At 45.9% G+C, this 23,795-nt stretch overlaps 3 protein-coding genes across 5 annotated transcripts; 1 reads left to right on the top strand and 2 right to left on the bottom strand.

Moving 5' to 3' along the window:
* Nucleotides 1–89: 89 nt before the first annotated feature.
* On the bottom strand, nt 90–7,310 carry prcc (proline rich mitotic checkpoint control factor). The gene is made up of 7 exons (XM_063009265.1): nt 6,727–7,310; nt 5,468–5,515; nt 4,389–4,853; nt 3,270–3,362; nt 2,923–3,069; nt 1,734–1,799; nt 90–1,646 (listed from the first exon to the last, which is right to left on the bottom strand). The coding sequence occupies exons 1-7, from the start codon at nt 6,943–6,945 to the stop codon at nt 1,560–1,562; spliced, it is 1,125 nt and encodes a 374-aa protein (XP_062865335.1). The 5' UTR covers nt 6,946–7,310; the 3' UTR covers nt 90–1,559.
* A 1,647-nt stretch (nt 7,311–8,957) lies between these two features.
* On the top strand, nt 8,958–20,788 carry LOC134327906 (DNA-binding protein RFX7-like). Of its 2 annotated transcripts, none has more exons than XM_063009259.1 (17): nt 8,958–9,002; nt 9,969–10,080; nt 11,047–11,080; nt 11,195–11,277; nt 11,547–11,666; nt 11,945–12,061; nt 12,162–12,240; nt 12,393–12,576; nt 14,457–14,556; nt 14,678–14,711; nt 14,824–14,906; nt 15,249–15,368; nt 17,288–17,404; nt 17,505–17,583; nt 17,736–17,919; nt 18,368–18,456; nt 18,571–20,788. In XM_063009259.1, the coding sequence occupies exons 2-17, from the start codon at nt 10,019–10,021 to the stop codon at nt 18,685–18,687; spliced, it is 1,602 nt and encodes a 533-aa protein (XP_062865329.1). In that variant the 5' UTR covers nt 8,958–9,002; nt 9,969–10,018; the 3' UTR covers nt 18,688–20,788. The 2 variants fall into 2 exon arrangements, with proteins under 2 accessions (XP_062865329.1, XP_062865328.1); XM_063009258.1 differs by having other exon boundaries at nt 18,368–18,468.
* mrpl24 (mitochondrial ribosomal protein L24) lies at nt 20,764–23,723 on the bottom strand. 2 transcript variants are annotated; one of them, XM_063009262.1, is made up of 6 exons: nt 23,630–23,723; nt 22,578–22,781; nt 22,382–22,477; nt 21,386–21,489; nt 21,182–21,312; nt 20,764–20,960 (listed from the first exon to the last, which is right to left on the bottom strand). In XM_063009262.1, exons 2-6 carry the CDS (start codon nt 22,758–22,760, stop codon nt 20,824–20,826), a joined length of 651 nt encoding a protein of 216 aa, XP_062865332.1. In that variant the 5' UTR covers nt 22,761–22,781; nt 23,630–23,723; the 3' UTR covers nt 20,764–20,823. The 2 variants fall into 2 exon arrangements, with proteins under 2 accessions (XP_062865332.1, XP_062865333.1); XM_063009263.1 differs by having other exon boundaries at nt 23,634–23,704.
* Between the last annotated feature and the right edge of the window lie 72 nt (nt 23,724–23,795).

Genomic DNA, 23,795 nt, shown 5'->3' with positions numbered 1-23,795 from the left:
CTCAGGTCAACCCACGTCTGTCAGGCACCCGGCCAGGCCGGCAGCACCACCCAAGCACCACATTAAGCCTGTAATGAGACTCGGACTGCTTTAATATTTCCACATTTTTATTACATCATACAGAATTTAACATTAAAAACCCGCCGTCGCGACACACAGAGTAACTGAATGACCGAGCTGTCATGACGCTGCTGTAACGCTGATGAGCTCAGTCCACACACCTTAGGTGGAAATGATTCACGCATCTTTAACCAGAAGCTTCACGTCAACATGAACATCTTTCAAAGAACATCCAGTGAGCAGCAGTTCTGTTCCGAAACGCCTCGTCGACTCGACAAACCTCTCATCACGAGCACGCTGAGCCAACATGCTATTCATTTCGGACCTTAATGTGTGCGAGAGGCCACAGAAGACCACATGGGGTCGCTGTTCACAACCCGTAAATTCTGGGCCGCCCGTCTGCACCCTGCGTCCGAAAAAAATCGAGATCCGTCGCCTCAGGAGACGTTTTTCCAACTACAATACATTTGTATTTGTGAAGCTAAACTGGCAGCTTTAGGCTTCTTAGTTCCTACTTTGCACCCTTGACAGAAGGACAACTGCTCCTTAAGATCATAAGATCCTGGGGTGTGAAGTTTAGCTCTGAACTGGATTCAAACGCCTCCCTAGACTCTACATTAGTGTTGATTGGTGCGTGTGGGTTTTTGACCCAGCTGTATGATGTACACTATATGGCCAGAAGTATTCGGACGCCTGACCACGAGCTTGTTGGACATCCGGGTTCAAAAACAAACTGTATTAAAACAGACACTTTAAAGACTTTGAAGTGTGTCTGTGTATGGGAATTTGTGCCCATTCGGTCAAAAGATGCCACCATTTATATGGCTGGTGTTCCAGTTCATCTGAGGTCAGGGCTCTGTGCACGACACTGGAGCTTTTCTTCACGTCTTTATAGAGCTGGAACAGGAAAGGGGCCTTCCCTAAACTGATGCTGCATATTGACTCATTACAAATGGCTTAGATTTAGAAAGGAGTGTATGTAAACTTTTGACCTCGACTGTAGCTGCTCACATTAGTGCGACCCTGTAATGAACACGTGGTCGGAATGAACTGGAGTCACATTTTATTGACTATAATACGAATACATTTTGGGAGGCGACGCCCACCAGCCGGCTGAGGAACCCCAAAAAAAAATCACATCAAAGGAAACGTGCGTGTGTGTGTGCGTGTGTGTGTGTGTGTGTGTTTGTGTTTCGTCTGAGGGTGTGACGTTCCACTGTGTGAATGGACTGAGCGTCAACAGCACGGAACAAACAGCTGATCATCAGATGGCAGGAAGACGGAGCAGATCAGAACAAACGAGCAGATCGGGACAAGTCCCAGCAGTTACTGCACAAACTCCAACCCCGGGAACACCTCGTCTGATCTCTGTGTGCTGTAATAACTCTAATGAAGACTCACGTGGAGCCTCAGCGCTAACATATACACCATAAACAAAGACTGACCCAAAACAAAAGACTGGAGTGGGGTGCTGGGGGTGTGTGTGTGTGGGGCGTCCGCTAGAATCCGTATTTGGCCTGCGTCTGTCTCCGGGTGAGTTTATTATCAGCCCAGTTGTTCTTCAGCTCCAGCTCGCGCTCCTTAGCCTGGGGAAAGAACCGAGACGTGGAGCGGGTCCATCAAAACAACGCTCTCATGAACTGGGATTAAGCAGACATGATTTCCACACTGACCTGGTGGATCAGGTACGTGATCTGGTGTTTGCGCCTCTGCTGTCCCGTCGGCTGGTCTCCTTTTTTCTGCGAACACGAAAACGGTCACGGTTAGGACGAGAAGCGAGGGTCGGAGCCCCCCGGACAGAGCCGGTGAGGCTGCGGGCGCGGGTACGAGTGGTGGAGGAATACATAAAGTACAGCAGCGACTCGCATGTTGTCTGTGATTTGTACCGCGAACCAGGAAACACAAACGACGCATCAAAACGACATATACAATAAAAACGGTGGAAATCTGGTCCCACTGTGGTTTACAAGATGTAACGTAAAGCCTCCACAAGAGGGCGTACATGTACATTTTCAGCATTTAGTGGACGCTTTTATCCAGAGTGACTTACAGTACTGTGACAGCATACTGCTTAAGCATTTGAGGGATAAGGGCCTTGCTTAAGGGCCCAACTGTGGCAACCTGACAGTGGTGGGGCTTGAACCAGCAACCTTTCAATTATTAGTCTAGTACCTTAACCGCAAGGCTACAACTGCCCTATGTACAAGTTATTTCCGTGTTTACGTGCCTGTTAGTGCAGGTGTAGCCTAGTGGTTAAGGTACTGGACTAGTAACCAAAAGGTCGCTGGTTCAAGCCCCGCCACTGTTGGGTCCTTGAGCAAGGCCCTTAACCCTTAATTGATTAAACAATATACTCTCGCAGTACTGTAAGTCACTTTTGGATAAAAGCGTTCGCTAAATGCTGAAAACTTTAAAATTAGTTTATTCTATTATTATGTTTCTCTGCGACCCTGAAGTATAGCGTGTTCCTCCACCACTGTCTGGTAAAATGAAGCGGTCAGCGGATTCACTTATTCGCTTCTCCTTATTCTGTTGCATTAGTATAAAGATGCCCCCAAATCCATGGGGTGCACATGCTGCAAAAATGTTGGTTTGGGGCCGTGAATGGGGACGAGACGAGGCGGGGCGGGGCGGGGAGGGGCGGGGCGAGGCAGGGCGGAGGGGGTTACCGTAACAGCAGAGTGGATTTACATTTTCAGCATCTAGCAGGCGCCTTTATGAAAAGCATAATATTACAGTACTGTGACGGTATCTTCTCTAAGCAATTGAGGGTTAAGGGCCCAACAGTGGCAACCTGTCAGTGGTGGGGCTTGAACCAGCGACCTTTTGATTACTAGTCCCTAAGCGGTGGTCGTTACTGACCTTACTGAAGGATTTGCGCGGCTCGACCTCTGCGCTCATGTTCTTCATCATCCACTGCTGGGTCCCACTCAGCTGGTCGTCGCCTTTAATCTCTAAGAACTTGATTTCCTCTTTCCCTCGATTCTGCTTCCCCTGCAGCCGGCGGAACTGCGCACACACACACACACACACACACACACACAGGAAACAGAAATCAGGTGTGTATAGGGAGGTTTCTTTGTTTCTTTTATCATGAGACACTATAAACTTCATTCAGAAGCTGCAGATGAGACAGAACAGCAGGAACTGGTTACACTGAGGTGTGAGGAGCACTGACTGATCTTAGGGTTGTTTAGATAAAGTCTTACTGCTTCATCGTTGAACAGAGTGGAAGATTCAGGTTCCTCCTGATCACCGAACCCAGGGTTGTTCTCTTGGTAGTAACCGTCACCGTAATAATCCTGTAAAAAAAGACAGAAATGTTCCTCAGGGGCTCCAACTCACACACGCAGGATTCATTTGTTATGTATATTTATTATTTTTATTATAAATTTTTATTATTATTTGGACCAAAAATGATAATTAAGTGTTTAATCATGAAACAAAAACAGCGCACTCTGATATTAGTTTGCATATTTACTGAAAACGCCTTATGACAGTTTATTAGTTTTATTCAACTTGTGCTTAACCATGACGCTAACATTTTTCTCCTCTTCTCTACAGTTTAGTCACATCCATTTCCCAATTGCACTTGCTACCTTGGCTGTGTTCATTACATCCACGCTGACTTAGGAGGGGCGCAGTCCAGCGCACGCCTTCCTGACACGTGTGCAGCTTTAATACATACAGAGGAACGTGAGACGCCTTCCTTAACCAGACACTAGGTGTCACTGTTGCAGCAGCAACCGTAGGCTGTATGTCGTGTCGGTGGCACCGCTAAGTCTCTCCATACGCGGTACGGCTCTCTGTGAGAGTCCACCACCGGATAGTGTAAAAGAAAACGCTGGGTGGGGAGTTTGCACATGCCAGAGGGGTCGGGTGCCAGTCTGTGGCTCTCCTCAGCCAGTGTGGACGTACAGTAGCAGAGAAATTATAACTGCGTTTAATTCCGAGTCAGTGGATTCAAAGGAAGAAGGGAGGAAAATATCAAACTTTTAACTGGATGGCGTTCAGGACCACAGCAACCAGTGGTATTCAGGGTGTGGCTGGCACCACGGTTCACTGCTGATTGGTTGATCCTGTACCATGATTTGCATACGCAATCAGGGCAGAGCAGAATAACTAGTGACCTGTGAAAATGATTGAGCTCTAAATAACATCATCTTTTCTATCATCATGACAAGTATTCCATATGGGAATAAATTGATGGTCAGTCTTGCCAGTAAATAAATAAAACTGCGGTCCTTTAATCATTCGATTCTCCTGGAAGTCACCATGTGTGCACAGACTAGCGTTTACCACCGTGAACTGATGCCGTGTGTGTGTACCTGAGCGCCGGCCTGCTGATCCTGCTGATCCTGCTGAGGCTGGTAATCCACCCCGACCCAGGCAGGCTGAGGCAGAGACTCTGCGTTCGCTTTGAAGTCGAGGGGAGCGTCTTCAGCGCCGGTGGGAGGTGGTAGAGAAGAGGCGTATGCTCGAGGATCTGGGTACTGAGCCCCGACCGTAGGTGCTGAGGAGCTTTCGGGGAGGGAGAAGTAATTCTCGGGAGCCAGGTCGTCGTCGCTGCCGTCCTCGTCGGCCGTTATCTGACGGGCCAGCTGCAGCGCTGCAGATTTAGCCGCGGCTTTGATAGCTGAAGGTGACGCGCTCGACCCAGACGCTGGCTTGGTCACTTTAGAGGGGGCAGCAGGCGCGGGCCGTTTGGTGAGGGTGTGAGGGACCAGGGGGCGCTGCGTCTCCTTGACTGATAGGTGTTTAGGTTGCGGGAGCAGAGAGGACAGACCACCAGCCTGAAATTTAAATCAGACACACGTCAGATATCAATATAAAGTCCGAGGAATTGTACCTAGTACACACAGTACATCTACTAGACTGGTTCTCAGTAGTGAACCTGCTAAAATTGGGAGATCTCGCTCTGTATGTTGATGCCTCATTCTCACCAACCCCATCAGAAGGTAAAACTGAAATCTTTAAGTATCGTGATGTGATATTTAAGCCGTATCGTTCACCCCTACTGTCCGAATAAGATTCTTTATCCGTGTATCCCAGCTCATTTTAAAGTACGGCACCCCTGGAGCCGAGAGTGTTAAGGGACTGACAACCTTTCAAATGATAGCTCTACCCAAAGCTCTACCCACTAGGCTCCCAGTGTCCCAGATAAGAAATTATGTAGTTCAGATTTCCACATTTGTGGGATTCACAGGGGTGAACCACCTTCTTCATCCCCTTCTTGATTTCCTTCCAGATGATGAACATGCAAACAGGTCTTATTTTTAAACAACATTCATTATTTAATGTTTCAGGATGTGATAATATTAGGGCTTATAAACAATTTTACAACCTGTATTTTGATTATTATAAATATTATGAGTATGAAATGTTAAAGTTGGGAAGCAGAACTCACTTGGGATCTCGATTTCTTTCTCACAGGTTCATCTTCATCTGAATCTGACTGTAAAACACAAACCGTCCATTAGAGCACAAAACACACAATCTAACACACTTAAAAAGCAAAAGTTTACATACACGTGTAAAGAACATTTGTTTCTTATTACAATGATCGAATTTCACATGCTGCTTTTCTTGGAACATGTTCTTCTTTCATAGGTTTGATGTTAAATCCTGAAATACAGCATACAGCAGCAATATTAATACGATTCGTTTGCTGGTGTAATGTTTGTTTATTAAGATTTTAACGTCATGTTTTACTCTTTTGGTTCCATTCATGACAGAAACTGTAGTTACTCATTACACAAGGTTATATCGAACACAGTCATGGTCAGTCTAGTATCTCCTCACTTACACGACTGTGGGAGAAAATCGGAGCACCCGAAGTAAACCCACGCAGACACGGGGAGAACATGCAAACTCCACACAGAAAGGACCCGGACCGCCCCACCTGGGTATCGAACCCAGGACCTTTTTGCACCGTGCCGCCCTGCGGGTGTAATAAGTTCTATCTGGTGTTCTAAAGATCTAATCACTGCACGTAATTACTGCACAAAAATGTATGGAACACTAGAGCTGAATCTTCCCAAGGGACTTTGCACGTGCCAGTCTGCGGCTCTCCTCGGCCAGCATGGAAGAAGTGGAAGCAGCAGAGGAATCGTAACTGGGAATCAGAAGTCAGTGGATGAAAAGAAAAAAGGAGAAAACAACAAACTAGAATAGAATCTTTCCAAGGGCAGGCAGAAATCCCCTAATGTTTCCTGATGAGAAGAGAAAATTGGTCTGGCTGGTCAGATCTCTTTAAAGAACTTTTAAAACAGACTAAAACAAGCCTGCTTGACCTGTGAGCATCCAGAGAAGTTCTCTCTGAGTGTGATGCCAAAGTCTGGGTTGATATTTATGAGCCAGGAGATCGACTTCTCCAAATGGACTAATCATTTACATTTTACATTTTCGGCATTTAGCAGATGCTTTTATTCAAAGCGACTTACAGTAGTGTGACAGTATACAATACAATCTGAGCAATTCAGGGTTAAGGGTCTTGCTCAAGGGCCCAACAGTGGAAACCAGGTAGTGATGGGGCTTGAACTAGCAACCTTCTGGTTACTAGTCCAGCACCTTAACCACCAGGCTACAACACAATCAGTGTATGTAATGATATATAAATGTTTTTAAAAACAAGTAATTACAACAACCACGGTGCAATAATCTTACACTGGCAGCAGATATCTGAGGTACGGTAATTTTAACCGGTTCTGATCGTTTTTTGGTTCTTGCTGGATCCGGGACTGATGGAGGCTTCACGCCGGGTCCGGAGCGCTTGGGAGCGGGTAGAGAGGAGAACAATCCGCCGGATTTGACCGAACCTCGGGGCTCCGGAGCTCCATCATCCCGGTCACTCTCATCGCTGCTCTCATACGCTACTAACGACATGTTTAATTCACTCGATCCTGATCTGGTGGTTTAATCAATCTGAACTGAATTGCTGGTAATAAATCCGCTTTACATTAAACTGCGCACAGATGATGCTAATGCTAATGCTAATGCTAACGCTACTCTACATCCATTTCTAGCGCAAATATTCTACCGCTAATGCTAAAGCTAACCACCAGCTAACTTAGCTAGCGTCCACTCGCTCTGAACTCTACCCCAGTAAACGACAAATAATCCCACTGTTCTCGAGTCTGATCATTTCGAATAATCGACGATTATTTATAAATAATGCTAACAGTTAGCCACAAATGCTATTATATATGGAAATATAATTAGCTGGGAGCTAACAGCTCCGTGTAAACAAATCTAGCTGTTCTTCTGTTCATAATAGATTAGCCTCAGGACTGATTTGCGCGCTGCTGCCACCGGCGGTCTGGAGGAAAATCGCGTTTGTTTACAGTCTCAGGAAAAAGTTTTAACACCTCCGTCCAAATAAATGTTGATTTTCTAAATAATTCTTATCCCCTAATTCCTCTTTTCCACTGCACAGTGTGTGTGTGTTTCCTGCCTGCATGTACTGTATACGTATATGTGTTTATTTATTTATTAGGTTTTTAACGTCATGTTTTGCACACTTTGGTTCCATTCATGACAGAAACGTTACTGCCTACACAAGGTTCATAAGTTCACAAGTGTGATGTCAAACACAGTCATGAACAACTTTGTATCTCCAATTCACCTCACTTGCACGTCTTTGTGCTGTGCGAGGAAACCGGAGCACCCAGATGAAACTCACACAGACACGAGGAGAACATGCAAACTCCACACAGAAAGGACCCGGGCCGCTCCACCTGGGGATCGAACCCAGGACCTTCTTGCTGTGAGGCGACAGTGCTACCCACTGAGCCGCCCATATGTGTATGTATTAATGTGTATATATGTGTATAAGCGCATGTAAGTGCACGTGTAAATGTTTGCACATATGGGTATGTATGCGTACATATATGGACATATACATGTAATAATTCGGGCGGCACGGTGGCTAAGTCGGTAGCACTGTCGCCTCACAGCATGAAGGTCCTGAGTTCGATCCCCAGGCGGGTCCGTCCGGGTCCTTTCTGTGCAGTTTGCATGTTCTCCCCGTGTCTGCGTGGGTTTCCTCCAGGTGCTCTGGTTTCCTCCCACAGTCCAAAGACATGTAAGGTGGATTGGAGACACTAAATTGTCCATGATTGTCCATGACTGTGTTTCGATATAAACTTGTGAACTTATGAATCTTGTGTAATGAGTAACTACCGTTCCTGTCATGAATGTAACCAAAAGTGTACAACATGACGTTAAAATCCTAATAAACAAACAAACAAACATGAAGTAATTCCTACCAGTTGCACAACACAGCACAACAGCCCCGGTTCTGGACTGCTTTGCTTGGGGGGGCAAAGACACAATTTGGGGGGGCAATGCCCCCCTCAGCCCCCCCCTAGCGCCGGCCCTGCAGCACAATGATTTGCAGTTCATGCACACAATTTTCACTTTAAGGCTTACACTGCACCTTTTTTAATTTTAAATTTAATCTACTTCAATCTCTTAAATGCTTCTGGATTTTGGTAAAGTTATTTCTATTCTATTCTAAGTGTTACTTTTTCCCTTTGTTATTTGGTATCAATGTGACCGTTTCACCTAGCATTTCACTGCTAGTTATACCATGTATGTGAAAAATAAAACATTGAAACTTTGACACCTTTCGCCCACCGCGACCCTGAACAGAACAGACAATAATTGAATGAATGTGGAGTTATTAATCAGAACGGGAGCAGTATGTAGTAGGCTATATCTGAATCAGCCAATCATTGGTCTGGTTTGCATACTGCATACTGAATGTAGGCGGGGCTTAGCTTAAGTAGTACGCATAGTATGCTAATTAGAGCTCACCCATTGGTCCAGTGTGCGTACTGCATACTGAAAGTGGGCGGAGCCTAGGGCGTGTATTGTGTAGTGTTATTTTTGTCTCAGTCAGGTCGAGTGTGTGTGAGTGAGAGTGTTAGCGCCGGACTCAGGTAATTCTGTTAGTTTTGCTTTTACTTTGCGTTCGAATTAATTAAACATTGTATTTGTAATGATGCAAAATGTGTAATTAGCTTGACTGTTGTCAAAACTAGTTAGTAAAGTACAGTATAGTCGAAATGGCATTAGTACAGGGGCTACAGTGCTTATAAATACGCAGTCGTGTGTTAACTCTGGTTTTATAGTCTGTATTTTTAATGCAGCACGTAAATATTTGATTTTTCTATGTGTTTTAGGAGTAAAACTTACTCATTCTGACTGACTATCCTAAACAGTTGAGCAGCGAGTCGCGAGCTGTGTATGAAACACAAAGATTCCGCTTCTACAGTATATCATAACATCTTTAATATTGTGCTTAGTATATATATATTCGTATTTCTTCATTTAGATGTATTTTAAATAAAACATTGTGCTTGGAATTCATTCAAGGGAACAATTCTGGTGCTGTGTGCTCCGCCACCTAGCAACCAAACCGTAACCTAGCAACCAGTGCAGCCTGGCAACACGCTAGCAACCAACATTGTGATGACTGACGCTGTTGTCGTCGCTCATTATTTTTATCTCTAATTCTCTTTTTCTCACCTTTTCCTTCTACATTTTGTCCTTTGTTTGTGTGTACCTGCTCACATTCCGTTCTTGTTGCTTTGCTAGGTGATAATTAGCGAGCATGTTCTCTAAATACAACACATGAATGCGCGTGTTACTCCACAAGTACTGTTTACTCACTAAAATTCACTTTAAATAAACTATCGGTACGTTTATTGTCTACTTAAGCCATCTTACAGCATTCAAAATGTTTAAAACAACATTAAAAGTCTTCATTATGACCATCATTACATGGGGAGTGTTGATTAATTGATTGATTTGATCCTCAATAATGATCATCATCATCTCTTGTTGTTGAAGGACCATGCTGATGAATATTACAACTCTCACTCTTTCTCACTCTCCTCCTCCAGATCCCAGAGTCCAAGAAGTTCCCGAATCCCACTCGAGTGGTTGAGCCATAATGAAAGACACAACCATGACAGAAAGCTCATCCGAGTTCCAGCAGCCCATGGAGAACATATCGTAAGTGTTCGACTGTTATAATACACACCACTTTACAGACATAAGTATTGGGACACCTGACCATGAGCTTGTCAGATATCCCATTCCAGAACCATGTGCATTTATACTGAATCGCTCTTCCTTTACTATAAAGCTTTATTATCATCCACTGTTCTGAGAAGTCTTTCTGCTTTAAGACTTTGGCCGTATAGTGTATCTGATATACTGTGATGAGATCCCAGTATTGAATGTCTTCTTCTACTCTGTTCTTTTTAAATATAAGGGCGGCACGGTGGCTAACGGGTAGCACTGTCGCCTCACAGCAAGAAGGTCCTGGGTTTGATCCCCAGGTGGGGCGGTCCGGGTCCTTTCTGTGTGGAGTTTGCGTGTTCTTCTTGTCTCCGCGTGGGTTTCCTCCGGGTGCTCAAATTGTCCATGACTGTGTTCGATATAACCTTGTGAACTGATAAACTTTGTGTAATGAGTAACTATACCTGACATGAATGTAAACAAAGTGTAAAACATGACGTTAAAATCCTAATAAACAAACAAACAAACTTTTTGAATATGAACGGAAAAGTATACATTCACCAGCATAAACAATTATATTAATCTACACTTATATTCTGATTTAAATACACACCAAAATGTAGGACTGAATTGCAGGTCCTTTGTGCAGAGGAATGAGCCAAAAAGTGCACCAGAAATATATCAGATAAACACTGGGCTCACAAATACAGAAGATGCATGGTGCAACGTGAACCTAACCATTGTGAGATTGGGGAAGGGGGGTATTAGTGCACCCTAAGTGCTGACCCCAAGCCCGGATAAATATAACAGCTGTATCAGGAAGGTGTCCAGCACTGTCCCAAATCAAAAATGTGGAAGCAGATGACAGGAACCATTCTTATATTTGTACAATTCACCAAAATAAAAAGCTTAACGTTTAATCGACGATGCTTTAACTGTTGGTTCATTCCTCCACAGGACGAACGTGCAGAACAAAGTGAATTCGATCGTGGTAAGTACCTGGTTTATAAATCCTCCTGCTCTTTACAAGCTGATTAAATCACCCACATGTTCCAGATGTTCCTGAACCTCTTGCTCCTGATGTGTGTGTTTCTTTTTTCTTCAGAGAGAGGTGCAGGAATTCACAGACAGCGACAAGCACTACCTTTATCTACAGCTCCCCAAAATCCCCAAAACTGAGGAGGAAAGGTACGATCATCATCAGATTCCTCACCGAGTTCTTAGAGCTTTTCCTGCTCCTCACACACCTGATCTACATGGTGGAGGGATCGATGGTTGGTCCACGAGCTGCATCAGGTGTACTGGGAGTAGGAAAAGGTCTGCAGGCTGCTCTTCACCTGGTCTATCATCTAGTAAAAGAGACGTTTGAATTACCTGTACACTTCACATACAGTCACTCAGAACACACACACTCTCTCTCTCTCTCCTCGATGTGTGTGTGTGTGTGTGTGTAACAGTGATGAGTCTTTTCCGCTGAACAAAGTCGAACAGCTTCCCACCTACAGCTGGATCCGGAGTCACCTGGAGGAGCACGCCGACTCCTGTCTTCCTAAAGAGGAGATTTATGAGACGTACAGGTGAGATAGAACCGTACCTGTATGTAGTGATTCCACAGCACAGTCGGGATCTGTGGAAGCTTACAGGAAGGGAACTTGGACCCTTGAGCAGTAGTTATTTTGAGTAATTGTTTATGGGAACTACAGTTTCCTTTATTTTGTCCATCCCCTGTATTTACTGTACACACACACGTACACTAAAGCTCTCGATCCGAGTCTGTGCTGCTGCTGTTCCTAATAAAGCGGCACATTTACTGAACTGAACACTGTTCTCTCTCTCTCTCTCTCTCTCTGTGTAGGAAGCACTGTGAAGACACGAACCTGGAGACTCTGAGCACGGCCAAGTTCGGCAAGGTGATCAGAGAGGTGTTCCCCGGCATCGTAGCTCGGAGGCTGGGGGGTCGAGGACAGTCCAGATATCCTTTCATCATCTGTTATTCTTACTGCTGATTAAACTGATCTGAGGTGCATCTCTGCTCCGTGTTCTGCTCCGTTCCTTGACCTCGTTGGCGTCACGTACTACTACAGCGGGATCAGGAGGAGGACGGTGCTGAACATGGCGCTATCACCCAGGCTGGAGGTGAGGAACCATCAGGTACGTTTATCACACACACCTCACTGACCTGTAAGAGCCGCGGGGGGTCCCGATGAAGTGGCCGCCTCTCGTCGGCCGTGACGCTCCTCGGTTCTCGGCGAGGGTTTGTGTCTGTGGGGTTCTCACGCCGCCGCTTCTTCTGTTCCTGGCAGGCGGAGCAGCTCGGCGAACAGGAAGTGACTGAAGCGGCGTGCAGGCTGATCTGCGACTGGGCTCAGAAGGTCCTCAAGCGGCCGTTCCACACAGTGGAGGAGATCGCACGCCACCTAGTGGAGGAGCAGATCGTGGAGGCGGACAGCAGCTCAGCTGTACTCGTCACCTCCACCTCTCCTGATGGTGGGTACTGTTTACATCCTGGGTGTTTCGGATGACCCCCGATAACCCCCTTTAAACATCTGTACCCTCTGTAACCCTCCTGTAACCCTCCTGTAACCCTCCTGTAACCCTCAGTAACCCTCAGTAACCCTTCTGTAACCCTCAGTAACCTTCTGTAACCCTCCTGTAACCCTCAGTAACCCTCAGTAACCCTTCTGTAACCCTCAGTAACCTTCTGTAACCCTCCTGTAACCCTCAGTAACCCTTCTGTAACCCTCTGTAACCCTCTGTAACCCTCCTGTAACCCTCCTGTAACCCTCCTGTAACCCTCAGTAACCCTCCTGTAACCTTCTGTAACCCTCTGTAACCCTCCTGTAACCCTCAGTAACCCTCAGTAACCCTCAGTAACCCTCAGTAACCCTCCTGTAACCTTCTGTAACCCTCTGTAACCCTCAGTAACCCTCAGTAACCCTTCTGTAACCCTTCTGTAACCCTCCTGTAACCTTCTGTAACCCTCCTGTAACCCTCAGTAACCCTTCTGTAACCCTCTGTAACCCTCCTGTAACCCTCCTGTAACCCTCCTGTAACCCTCAGTAACCCTCCTGTAACCTTCTGTAACCCTCTGTAACCCTCCTGTAACCCTCAGTAACCCTCAGTAACCCTCCTGTAACCTTCTGTAACCCTCTGTAACCCTCAGTAACCCTCAGTAACCCTTCTGTAACCCTTCTGTAACCCTCCTGTAACCCTCAGTAACCCTTCTGTAACCCTCTGTAACCCTCCTGTAACCCTCAGTAACCCTCAGTAACCCTTCTGTAACCCTTCTGTAACCCTCCTGTAACCTTCTGTAACCCTCCTGTAACCCTTCTGTAACCCTCTGTAACCCTCCTGTAACCCTCCTGTAACCCTCCTGTAACCCTCAGTAACCCTCCTGTAACCTTCTGTAACCCTCTGTAACCCTCCTGTAACCCTCAGTAACCCTCAGTAACCCTCCTGTAACCCTCAGTAACCCTCAGTAACCCTTCTGTAACCCTTCTGTAACCCTCCTGTAACCCTCAGTAACCCTTCTGTAACCCTCTGTAACCCTCCTGTAACCCTCAGTAACCCTCAGTAACCCTCCTGTAACCTTCTGTAACCCTCTGTAACCCTCAGTAACCCTCAGTAACCCTCCTGTAACCTTCTGTAACCCTCCTGTAACCCTCAGTAACCCTCCTGTGACCTTCTGTAACCCTCTGTAACCCTCTGTAACCCTCAGTAACCCTCCTGTAACCTTCTGTAACCCTCAGTAACCCTTCTGTAAACCTCCTGTAACCCTCCTGTAACCCTCAGTAACCCTACTGTAACCTTCTGTAACCCTCTGTAACCCTCTGTAACCTTCTGTAACCCTCTGTAACCTTCTGTAACCCTCTGTAACCTTCTGTAACCTTCTGTAACCTCCTGTAACCCTCAGTAACCCTCCTGTAACTCTTTGTAACTCTTTGTAACCTTCTGTAACCTTCTGTAACCCTCCTGTAACCTTCTGTAACCCTCCTGTAACTCTCTGTAACCCTCTGCAACCCTCCGGTAACCCTCTGTAACCCTCCTGTAACTCTTTGTAACTCTTTGTAACCTTCTGTAACCTTCTGTAACCTTTGTAACCTTCTGTAACCCTCTGTAACCCTCCTGTAACCCTCTGTAATCGTCCGGTAACCCTCTGTAACCCTCCTGTAACCTCCTGTAACCCTCTGTAACCTCCTGTAACCCTCCTTTAACCCTCTGCAACCCTCCTGTAACCCTCTGCAACCCTCAGTAACCCTCCTGTAACCCTCTGCAACCCTCAGTAACCCTCCTGTAACCCTCCTGTAACCCCCCTGTAACCCTCTGTAACCCTCCTGTAACCCTCTGCTGTGCTGTCGTCTCATCAGGAGGCTCCTCCAGATCCAGGGAGGTGAATACAAGGAATGAACAGAGGAGCTCACCTGAGGATAACATCTCACAACTCAAAACGCTCAAGAAGAACATCTCGTAAGTATTAGCATTAAGCGTGCACTAGTTATACTAGTAGGTGTAGGTGTTGCACAACTCCACACTGATGAGTTTCTTGTTGTTGCTTGTTGCATTGTAATGGCGTGTGATTTCTCCACAGCAGGGACGTGCAGGACAAAGTGGAGACGATTCTGGTGAGCATGTTTTTTGGAATATCAGCTTGAAGTCTGTGTGTGTGTGTGTGGGAATTTGTGCCCGTTCAGTCAAAAGATAACAGTGTTTGTGTGTCGACTGTGTCTTTCTCAGGGAGACATCGAGCAGCTCAAAGACGAGGAGAAACGTTACCTGTACGTGCAGCTCCCCCTGATACCTGACACCGAGCAGGAAAGGTACGATCATCATCAGATCTGCACTGAGGTTCCTCATGATGGAATCATACGTCTGTAACTGAACCCTCGTGTCACAGAGCTGTACGTGCTTTAATGCAGCACATTGCAGCGTCAGGCTGTTCCTGCTCCTCACACACCTGATCTACATGCTGGAGGGATCAATGGGTGGTCCATGAGCTGCATCAGGTGTACTGGGAGTAGGAAAAGCGTGAAGGTCTGCAGGTTGCTCTTCACCTGGTGTCTAATCCAACTACCTGTACCTGCACATACAGTCACTCAGAACACACACACACACACTCTCTCTCTCTCTCCTCGATGTGTGTGTGTGTGTGTGTGTAACAGTGACGAGTCTTTTCCTCTGAACAAAGTCGAACAGCTTCCCACCTACAGCTGGATCCGGAGTCACCTGGAGGAGCACACCGACTCCTGTCTTCCTAAAGAGGAGATTTATGAGACGTACAGGTGAGATAGAACCGTACCTGTATGTAGTGATTCCACAGCACAGTCGGGATCAGTGACGTGGAACAGTGGAAGCTGTACAGCATCACCTGGACCCCTGAGCAGTAAAAAATACACTTTCCTCACTCTCACGTGTATACTGTGGTTATAAGCGGTGAGGGTGGAGGAGGAGGAATCGGGCGTGTCTGAGAGACGCTTATAGTCCTGATTTAGCTCCATCTGATTTCCACCTCTTTGCTTCTGTTCTGTTTGGTTCTGTTTGTTTTTGTTTTTGTTTGGTTCTGTTCTGTTTAGATCGGTTTTGTTCTGTTATGTTTGGTTTTGTTCTGTTTGGTTCTGTTCTGTTCAGTTCAGTTTGGTTTGGTTTTGTTCTGTCTGTTCTCTTCTGTTCTGTTTGGTTCTGTTTTGTTTGGTGTTGTTCTCTTCTGTTCTGTTTGGTTCTGTTCTGTTCAGTTCAGTTTGGTTTTGTTCTGTCTGTTCTCTTCTGTTCTGTTTAGTTCTGTTTTGTTTGGTTCTGTTCTGTTTTGTTCTGTCTGTTCTCTTCTGTTCTGTTTGGTTCTGTTCTGTTCAGTTTGGCTTTGTTCTGTCTGTTCTCTTCTGTTCTGTTTAGTTCTGTTTTGTTTGGTTTTGTTCTCTTCTGTTTTGTTTGGTTCTGTTTTGTTCTGTTCTGTTTGGTTCGGTTTTGTTCTGTTATGTTTGGTTCTGTTCTCCTCTGTTCTGTTTGGTTCTGTTCTGTCTGTTCTCTTCTGTTCTGTTTGGTTCTGTTTTGTTTGGTTTTGTTTTGTTATGTTTTGTTCTGTATGTTCTCTTCTGTTCTGTTTGGTTCTGTTTTGTTTGGTTCTGTTTTGTTCTGTTTTGTTCTGTCTGTTCTCTTCTGTTCTGTTTGGTTCTGTTCTGTTCAGTTCAGTTTGGTTTTGTTCTGTCTGTTCTCTTCTGTTCTGTTTAGTTCTGTTTTGTTTGGTTCTGTTCTGTTTTGTTCTGTCTGTTCTCTTCTGTTCTGTTTGGTTCTGTTCTGTTCAGTTCAGTTTTGTTTTGTTCTGTCTGTTCTCTTCTGTTCTGTTTAGTTCTGTTTGGTTCTGTTCTGTTTGGTTCGGTTTTGTTTTGTTCTGTCTGTTCTCTTCTGTTCTGTTTAGTTCTGTTTAGTTTGGTTTTGTTCTCTTCTGTTTTGTTTGGTTCTGTTCTGTTTTGTTCTGTCTGTTCTCTTCTGTTCTGTTTGGTTCTGTTTGGTTCTGTTCTGTTTGGTTCGGTTTTGTTCTGTTATGTTTGGTTCTGTTCTCCTCTGTTCTGTTTAGTTCTGTTTGGTTCTGTTCTGTCTGTTCTGTTCTGTTTGGTTCTGTTTTGTTTTGTTTTGTTTGGGTCTGTTTTGTTCTGTTTTGTTCTGTATGTTCTCTTCTGTTCTGTTTGGTTCTGTTTTGTTTGGTTTGGTTTGGTTTGGTTCTGTTTGGTTCTGTTTTGTTCTGTTCTGTTTGGTTCGGTTTTGTTCTGTTATGTTTGGTTCTGTTCTCCTCTGTTCTGTTTGGTTCTGTTTGGTTCTGTTCTGTCTGTTCTCTTCTGTTCTGTTTGGTTGTTTTGTTTTTTGTTCTGTTCTGTTTTGTTCTGTTTTGTTCTGTTTTGTTCTGTTTTGTTCTGTTTTGTTCTGTATGTTCTCTTCTGTTCTGTTTGGTTCTGTTTTGTTCTGTATGTTCTCTTCTGTTCTGTTTGGTTCTGTTTTGTTCTCTTCTGTTATTTTGTCTATTTATTATGTCTACACACATTACTTCAGCTCGTCTGTGTGACGTCTGGAACAGAAAAGGGCCTTCCCTACACTGCTGCTGCAAAGTCGGAAGCATTTAGTTTCCTTTATGTGGCGTCCCGACACTTTTGTCCATGTAGTACTTCAGTAGACGTGCGCTCCTAACCCCTCGCTGTATTCCCTCTCACAGGAAGCACTGCCACACCCTGAAGCTTCACTCTCTGAGCACGGCTATATTCGGCAAGGTGATCAGAGAGGTGTTCCCCGGCATCGTAGCTCGGAGGCTGGGGGGTCGAGGACAGTCCAGATATCCTTTCATCATCTGTTATTCTTACTGCTGATTAAACTGATCTGAGGTGCATCTCTGCTCCGTGTTCTGCTCCGTTCCTTGACCTCGTTGGCGTCACGTACTACTACAGCGGGATCAGGAGGAGGACGGTGCTGAACATGGCGCTATCACCCAGGCTGGAGGTGAGGAACCATCAGGTACGTTTATCACACACACCTCACTGACCTGTAAGAGCCGCGGGGGGTCCCGATGAAGTGGCCGCCTCTCGTCGGCCGTGACGCTCCTCGGTTCTCGGCGAGGGTTTGTGTCTGTGGGGTTCTCACGCCGCCGCTTCTTCTGTTCCTGGCAGGCGGAGCAGCTCGGCGAACAGGAAGTGACTGAAGCGGCGTGCAGGCTGATCTGCGACTGGGCTCAGAAGGTCCTCAAGCGGCCGTTCCACACAGTGGAGGAGATCGCACGCCACCTAGTGGAGGAGCAGATCGTGGAGGCGGACAGCAGCTCAGCTGTACTCGTCACCTCCACCTCACCTGATGGTGGGTACTGTTTACATCCTGGGTGTTTCGGATGACCCCCTTTAAACATCTGTACCCTTAGTAACCCTCCTGTAACCTTTCACAACCCTCTGTAACCCTCCTGTAACCCTCCTGTAACCCTCTTTAACCGTCTGTACCCTGCCGTAACCCTCTGTAACCCTTCAGTAATGCTCGGTAACCCTTTGTAACTTCTCAATAACGCTCTTCAATATTTCTCTGTAACACTTCGATAACCCTCTTTAACCCCCCTGTAATCTTCTGTAACCCTCCAGTAACCCTCCAGTAACCCTTCAGTAACGCTCGAAAACCATCCGGTAACCCCCTGTAATCTTTTGTAAGCCCCAGTAACCCTCCGTACCCCTGCAGTAACCCATTTTTAACCCTCTTCAACCCTTCTGTAACCCTCTGTAGCCCTCTGTGACCCTGTGCTGTGATGTTTTCTCGTCAGGCTCCTCCAGATCCAAGAAGCTGAATAATCTGAATCCAGCGTCACACAGAAGTGCATCAGAGAGAGAAATCAAAACTGAAGAACACGAGGCATCATCACTCGTTATTATTATTATTATTATTATCATTCAGAACTGGTTTCGACCGTCGTGTGCTGAACTGTTTGTGATATCATGACATCTTTTCTTTTCTCTTTTGGAACAGACAAACATAGACGATATGGAGCAGCACGTGGTGAACATGAAACGTCCTGTAACAGAGAGACCAGCTGAAGGATCGGCGACACACACATCAGCGTGTAAGAGGCAGAAGAGATGCTAACCCAGAAGAAACGACGGCGCGTCTGAATCCACATCAAAAACCGTTAGGAAATCAGAAAGATGTTCTGGATTTTGTTGTTTTGCTGGTGCTGTCTGTGTAACATGAATTTCTTTTCTGGGATTCGAACTCATGAGCGTGTTTACCGCTGCGCCACCCGAGCGCCGCCAGCATGATTGTTCTTAACAGGGACCCACAGTGAGTTTATTTGTGCTGTAGATGTGTTTAATTGTTCTGGACTGTAATCAGCTGCTTTTTAAAGGTTTTAAACTGTAGATTCACCACCAAACAGATCAGATTCATTTACTGATCTTATTAATATGATTGTAATGGAACACAGTGCCTTAAGAGACAGAACGATTGTTGTTTCCATGCCCGATCACAATTCTTCTGCCGCTCGCACCACCCATGCGCCGACCGAGGTGAAGCTGTGCGGTCAGGGTCCCAGGGTCCCGCTTCCCAGATTCTCAGCACCGTATCACGTACGGAGAGTCAGGCTACGAGTGTCAATACGGGGGTTGGGCGGTGTACTCCTAAATCCGCCCACGACAGGAAACCGTTACAGTATAGAAAAGAACAAGAAGCAGTTTTTATCTCATATCTGGTGTTTATTGAATCAGACTTTTACTATTTTCCCAATTTAGTCATATCCAATTCACCACTGTAAACCCACTGCAGCTTGCACAACTTCTGATCTGACTAATGAGAGCCGGATCAATACACGCCCTCTCCAACTTGTGTCCAATCAGCGACCAGTCCTGGGTTCCAGTAGGGCAGTTACAGCCTAGTGGTTAAGGCACAGGACTAGTAATCGAAAGGTCGCTGGTTCAAGTCCCACCACTGCCAGGTTGCCACTGTTGGGCCCTTGAGCAAGGCCCTTAACCCTCGATTGCTTAGACTGTGCACTGAAAATGTAAATGGTTCCCACGTAGAGAGCCGTATAGCGTATGGAGAGCCAGGCTTAGCTCCATGTTGCATGAGCTCATGAGCTTTCATATCCCTCAAGTATGCAGAACCGAGTCTGTGTGGACGCCCGAGATTGGAACCGGTGAGCATCGACACTTGCTAGTGGTGCGCCAGCGCGTTAGACCGCCGTGCCACCCGAGTGGCTGTAAATCTTATAGCTTCTTAATATTACAGTGACCCAGAACAGTAAATGTGAGTGAGTGAGGTGCGAGACGTACTGCAGATGCCGGTGAGATTTTAAGAGCTTGAAAGTTACAGCCTAGTGGTTAAGGTACTGGACTAGTAATCGAAAGGTCGCTGGTTCAAGCCCCACCACTGTCAGGTTGCCACTGTTGGGCCCTTGAGCAAGGCCCTTAACCCTCACTTGCTTGGACAGTATACTGTCACAGTGCTGTAAGTCACTTTGGATAGAAGGCAGAGCTAATGCTAAAATAAACATTCTGCCTGACTTATTTGTGTATTTTTTATGGACACGGTTGAATATGTGGGTGATGGGTGTGGTCCGATTCATTAAAGCTGGTTTGAATCTAATCTAACCTTTGCTCCTGATTAAATACATCTGATTAATAGATCATCAGACTTTCGAGACTCTTCTTATATTAAACCCGAACAGTAGAACCGGCCTGTCTGCTGCTCAAAAATGCTTTGCCGAAAGTATGTAGACACCCCTCACAGTTTAACTTTAGGTGTTCCTGCACGATTTTCTCCCTGTATACGAAGCGAGGTCCATAATAACGTGGTTCGAGTTAGGTATGGAGGAACCGAACGCCTTTTGGATGGATCGGAATGTACACCGTGAGCCAGGTCTTCCCGAACTCCCAGACGCCGAAGCGTGGTGGTGGTAGCATCATATTATGTGGCAGGGACTGACAGACCTGTTCCAGAGTGCAAACTGGAACACCGTCTGCCTGAAGATCTGAGTGGATCTGACATGAACAATGGGATAAACTGCCCAAATCCAAGCACACACCATGGGTATTAGTCATATCCAATTCACCAATGTAAACCCACTGCCGCTCGCACAACCTCTGGTCGTCCAGACCGGTCCCGGAGGCTAGTATTGAATAAAAGGAGTGACTATTTTAAATAAAACGATTCTGGAGGATGAAAAGCTTAATAAAGATTTTTTTTATTGTGACTCGTTTGATCTCCAGTCCCTCTCGCCCCGGTTCCTCAGTACCAGAAGCTCCTCCGCGGTCTCCTCGCTTCCTGAATGTGCAGCTTCTCCATCACTTCCTCCTCCAGAGTCTTTAGAGATGGAGTGTAGGTTCTCTCCAGCGTGTCGTCAGGCGACGTGTCCTTGGGTCCGTCTAATAAAAGACAACAACAACGGCGTTTTAATATTAAACGTACGTTAATATGTGTTTCAAAAGTATTCGGACGCCTGATCAGTCCTGTTTCAAAAAACAAACTGTATTAAATTAGTGTGACCTCTTCTGAGGAAGTACGTCTGTGGGAATTTGGGCCCATTCCGACAGTATGGCCTCTGCTGCGGTGAGTGTGTGTGTGTGTGTACGAGAACGCCGCTGACCTTTCCACTGCTGTGGGATGATGCCGTCCTTCCTCTGGAACACGGGTTTGGGGATGATCCGCCCCGTCCTGACGGACACCCGCACCCTCTCGCCCTCCTCGGTGAACCTCCACTCCGTCTCCGTGGGCTTCCTGTGGAAAGCGATCAGACCGGGTCGTTAGTGGGGTGAGGGTGAGACGCGGGGGGGCGGCGGGATCGTCTCACCTGTCTGAGGGGTCGACCAGGGAAACGTCCTTCAGCAGCAGAGGAGCTTCACTCCTCACGTAGGTTCCTCTGTAGTCTCCGGATTTACCGATGTACCTGTGGTGCTGAAGGGAATCGGATATGCTTCAGCATCTCTGATACATAATGTGACCAAAAGTATTCGGACGCCAGTTAAAAAACAAACTGTATTAAAATTGAGCAACATCCGTGTGATCTTTTCAGCTAAAACAACAGCCACAAGACTTTGGAATATATTTGTGTGTGGGAATTTGTGCCCGTTTAGTCAAAATATGACAGCATTTGTACAGATGGGCACTAACTGATCAGTTGATGTTCCAGTTCATCCCAGAGCTGTTAAGTGGCAAGCTGTAGCCTAGTGGTTTACATTTTCAGCATTTAGCGGACGCTTTTATCCAGAGCGACTTACAGTACTGTGACAGTATACAATCTGAGCAATTGAGGGTTAAGGGCCTTGCTCGAGGGCCCAACAGTGGCAACCTGGCACTTGTGATGCTTGAACCGGCAACCCTCTGATTACTAGACCAATACCTTAACCACTAGGCTACAGCTGGTGGTTAAGTTAGGTTAGTGGTTAAGGTACTGGACTAGTAATCAGAAGGTCGCTGGTTTAAGCCCCACCACTGCCAAGTTGCTGCTGTTGGGCCCTTGAGCAAGGCCCTTAACCCTCAATTGCTCAGACTGTATACTGTCACTGTACTGTGAAGTTGCTTTGAATAAAAGCGTCTCCTAAATAATGAAAGTGGGACTGAGCTCAAGGCTAAACTGAGTTTTCCTTTGTCTTAATAGAGCTGGAACAGGAAAGGTCCTTCCCTAAACTTGCTGCAAAGTCAGAAGCACATCATTTCCTTTATATGATTGATTTGATTTGATATGATTGATATCTGGCTGAAACACATGAATTCAGTCATTAAAAACGGGCGTCCACATACTTTTGTCCACATGGTGTGTGAGGTGTTAGTGAGTGACGTGCGTTACCGTGTTGAGTCCCTCGACGATCACCCAGTTACGATGTCTGAACACCTGGATGATTTTCCCCTGCTTCCCTTTATCGTTTCCGGATAGAATCTCCACCTACAGAGGAACACACACATGATGCAGATCAGAAGAACCTCAGAAGAACCTGAGGAGAACCCGAAGTTCTCACCACAGTAAACACAGACGTTTTTCTCACCATGTCTCCTCTGAACACACCCCAGTCCCCCGGAGCGACCGGCTCCACAAACACTTTCCTCCTGGTCTTGCCCGGTGGGTTGAGTCTGCGCGCCGCTACGGTCCACGGCCGGCTCGTCCCGTACCGGTAATCGTGAGGGAACGCGGCCCTCGCCGCCATGGAGAGAACAGCCGTCAACCTCATGGCTCAGCCACGGCAAGATCTCTGATGGAAACAAGGAGTAAAGCATCCGGTATAAAGAATCAAACATTAAACTAAAATAACACAGCTTACATTCATCAGAAATAGCTCTGCAACCATCAGGACTGAGTTTCAAATCCATCAGCCTGGCCAGGTCCTCAGAAGACACAACTTACGGTGTCTGAGGTAGGGAGGGACAAGCTTTAAGTGGAATCACGTCCCTGATGTTGTGACAGCGACTCCCGTGGTCTAGTCAGGGCACCATAACGAGCGGCACAGGAACACAGAGGGATTAGCATGGGCCTCTGGATGTGCTGGACTCTAGGTAAGAATCGTTGGTTGAAGGAAGCGTGTGTGATCCTGCAGCTCTCTTCAGCGAGTGTGAGAGCTGTGCAGCCAGCAGAGGTCGCCAGAGTGCACTGGGGAATTTGGTATATCCAAATAGGGACCCAAAAAGAGAATAAAAGCACATTTCGAAATTGGATTTGAGCTCTTCAAATATGACATGTCCCTGATTTCCATTCTGTTAGAAAATTGCAGCTGATTTAATGATTAAATCCAATTATTTATAAGATTAATTTAAAGTAGACCTGGGTCTATTAGACAGGAAACTTAAGTACTGAATGATTTTAGGTATAATATGTTTTACACTAAATTACTGCACCTTTATTTTTTATCGTTTAATAAATCAGTACTAATTAAAAATAAACATTTCTACACATACAGTATATAAACGTTCTCAGTGGTTTTTACCTGCATTACAGCAATTAAATACATTTCTATAAGAATAAACATTATTATAGGAGGTAGAATTATTAAAAATATATCATTTATATCCAGTATAAATGTGATTAATATGTAAACACACATACCTACATTCACTCCGGTCAAACTCGCCGTCCCCTAGTACACTCACACTGCGCATGCGCGTAGCTTCACACACGCGTTTAGCCAGGCTTTTCAAAATAAAAGTCATTTTTACTCACTTAAGCCTTCTTTATTTAATTAATATAGAGCATCTAATCCAACGTTTACTGC

Source organism: Trichomycterus rosablanca, chromosome 2 (genome assembly GCF_030014385.1).
Source record: "Trichomycterus rosablanca isolate fTriRos1 chromosome 2, fTriRos1.hap1, whole genome shotgun sequence".
In the NCBI taxonomy this organism is placed as follows: Eukaryota; Metazoa; Chordata; class Actinopteri; order Siluriformes; family Trichomycteridae; genus Trichomycterus; species Trichomycterus rosablanca.
The sequence above is the reverse complement of the archived record's forward strand: the minus strand, read 5'-3'. Positions and strand labels throughout refer to the sequence as shown.

What these genes read in the sequence shown, in the direction of transcription:
- mrpl24 (XM_063009262.1), bottom strand. Translation starts at nt 22,760, where the DNA reads ATGAGGTTGACGGCTGTTCTCTCCATGGCGGCGAGGGCCGCGTTCCCT. An exon ending in GTGTGTTCAGAGGAGACATG is followed by an intron (nt 22,478 to 22,577) that starts GTGAGAAAAACG and finishes GTTCCTCTGTAG; the next exon opens with GTGGAGATTCTATCCGGAAA. An exon ending in TCGTCGAGGGACTCAACACG is followed by an intron (nt 21,490 to 22,381) that starts GTAACGCACGTC and finishes GATTCCCTTCAG; the next exon opens with CACCACAGGTACATCGGTAA.
- prcc (XM_063009265.1), bottom strand. Translation starts at nt 6,945, where the DNA reads ATGTCGTTAGTAGCGTATGAGAGCAGCGATGAGAGTGACCGGGATGAT. An exon ending in CTCAGATATCTGCTGCCAGT is followed by an intron (nt 5,516 to 6,726) that starts GTAAGATTATTG and finishes TGTGTTTTACAG; the next exon opens with TCAGATTCAGATGAAGATGA. An exon ending in ATCAGCAGGCCGGCGCTCAG is followed by an intron (nt 3,363 to 4,388) that starts GTACACACACAC and finishes CTTTTTTTACAG; the next exon opens with GATTATTACGGTGACGGTTA.
- LOC134327906 (XM_063009258.1), top strand. Translation starts at nt 10,019, where the DNA reads ATGAAAGACACAACCATGACAGAAAGCTCATCCGAGTTCCAGCAGCCC. An exon ending in GGGGGTCGAGGACAGTCCAG is followed by an intron (nt 12,062 to 12,161) that starts ATATCCTTTCAT and finishes CGTTGGCGTCAC; the next exon opens with GTACTACTACAGCGGGATCA. An exon ending in AACACGAGGCATCATCACTC is followed by an intron (nt 18,469 to 18,570) that starts GTTATTATTATT and finishes CTTTTGGAACAG; the next exon opens with ACAAACATAGACGATATGGA.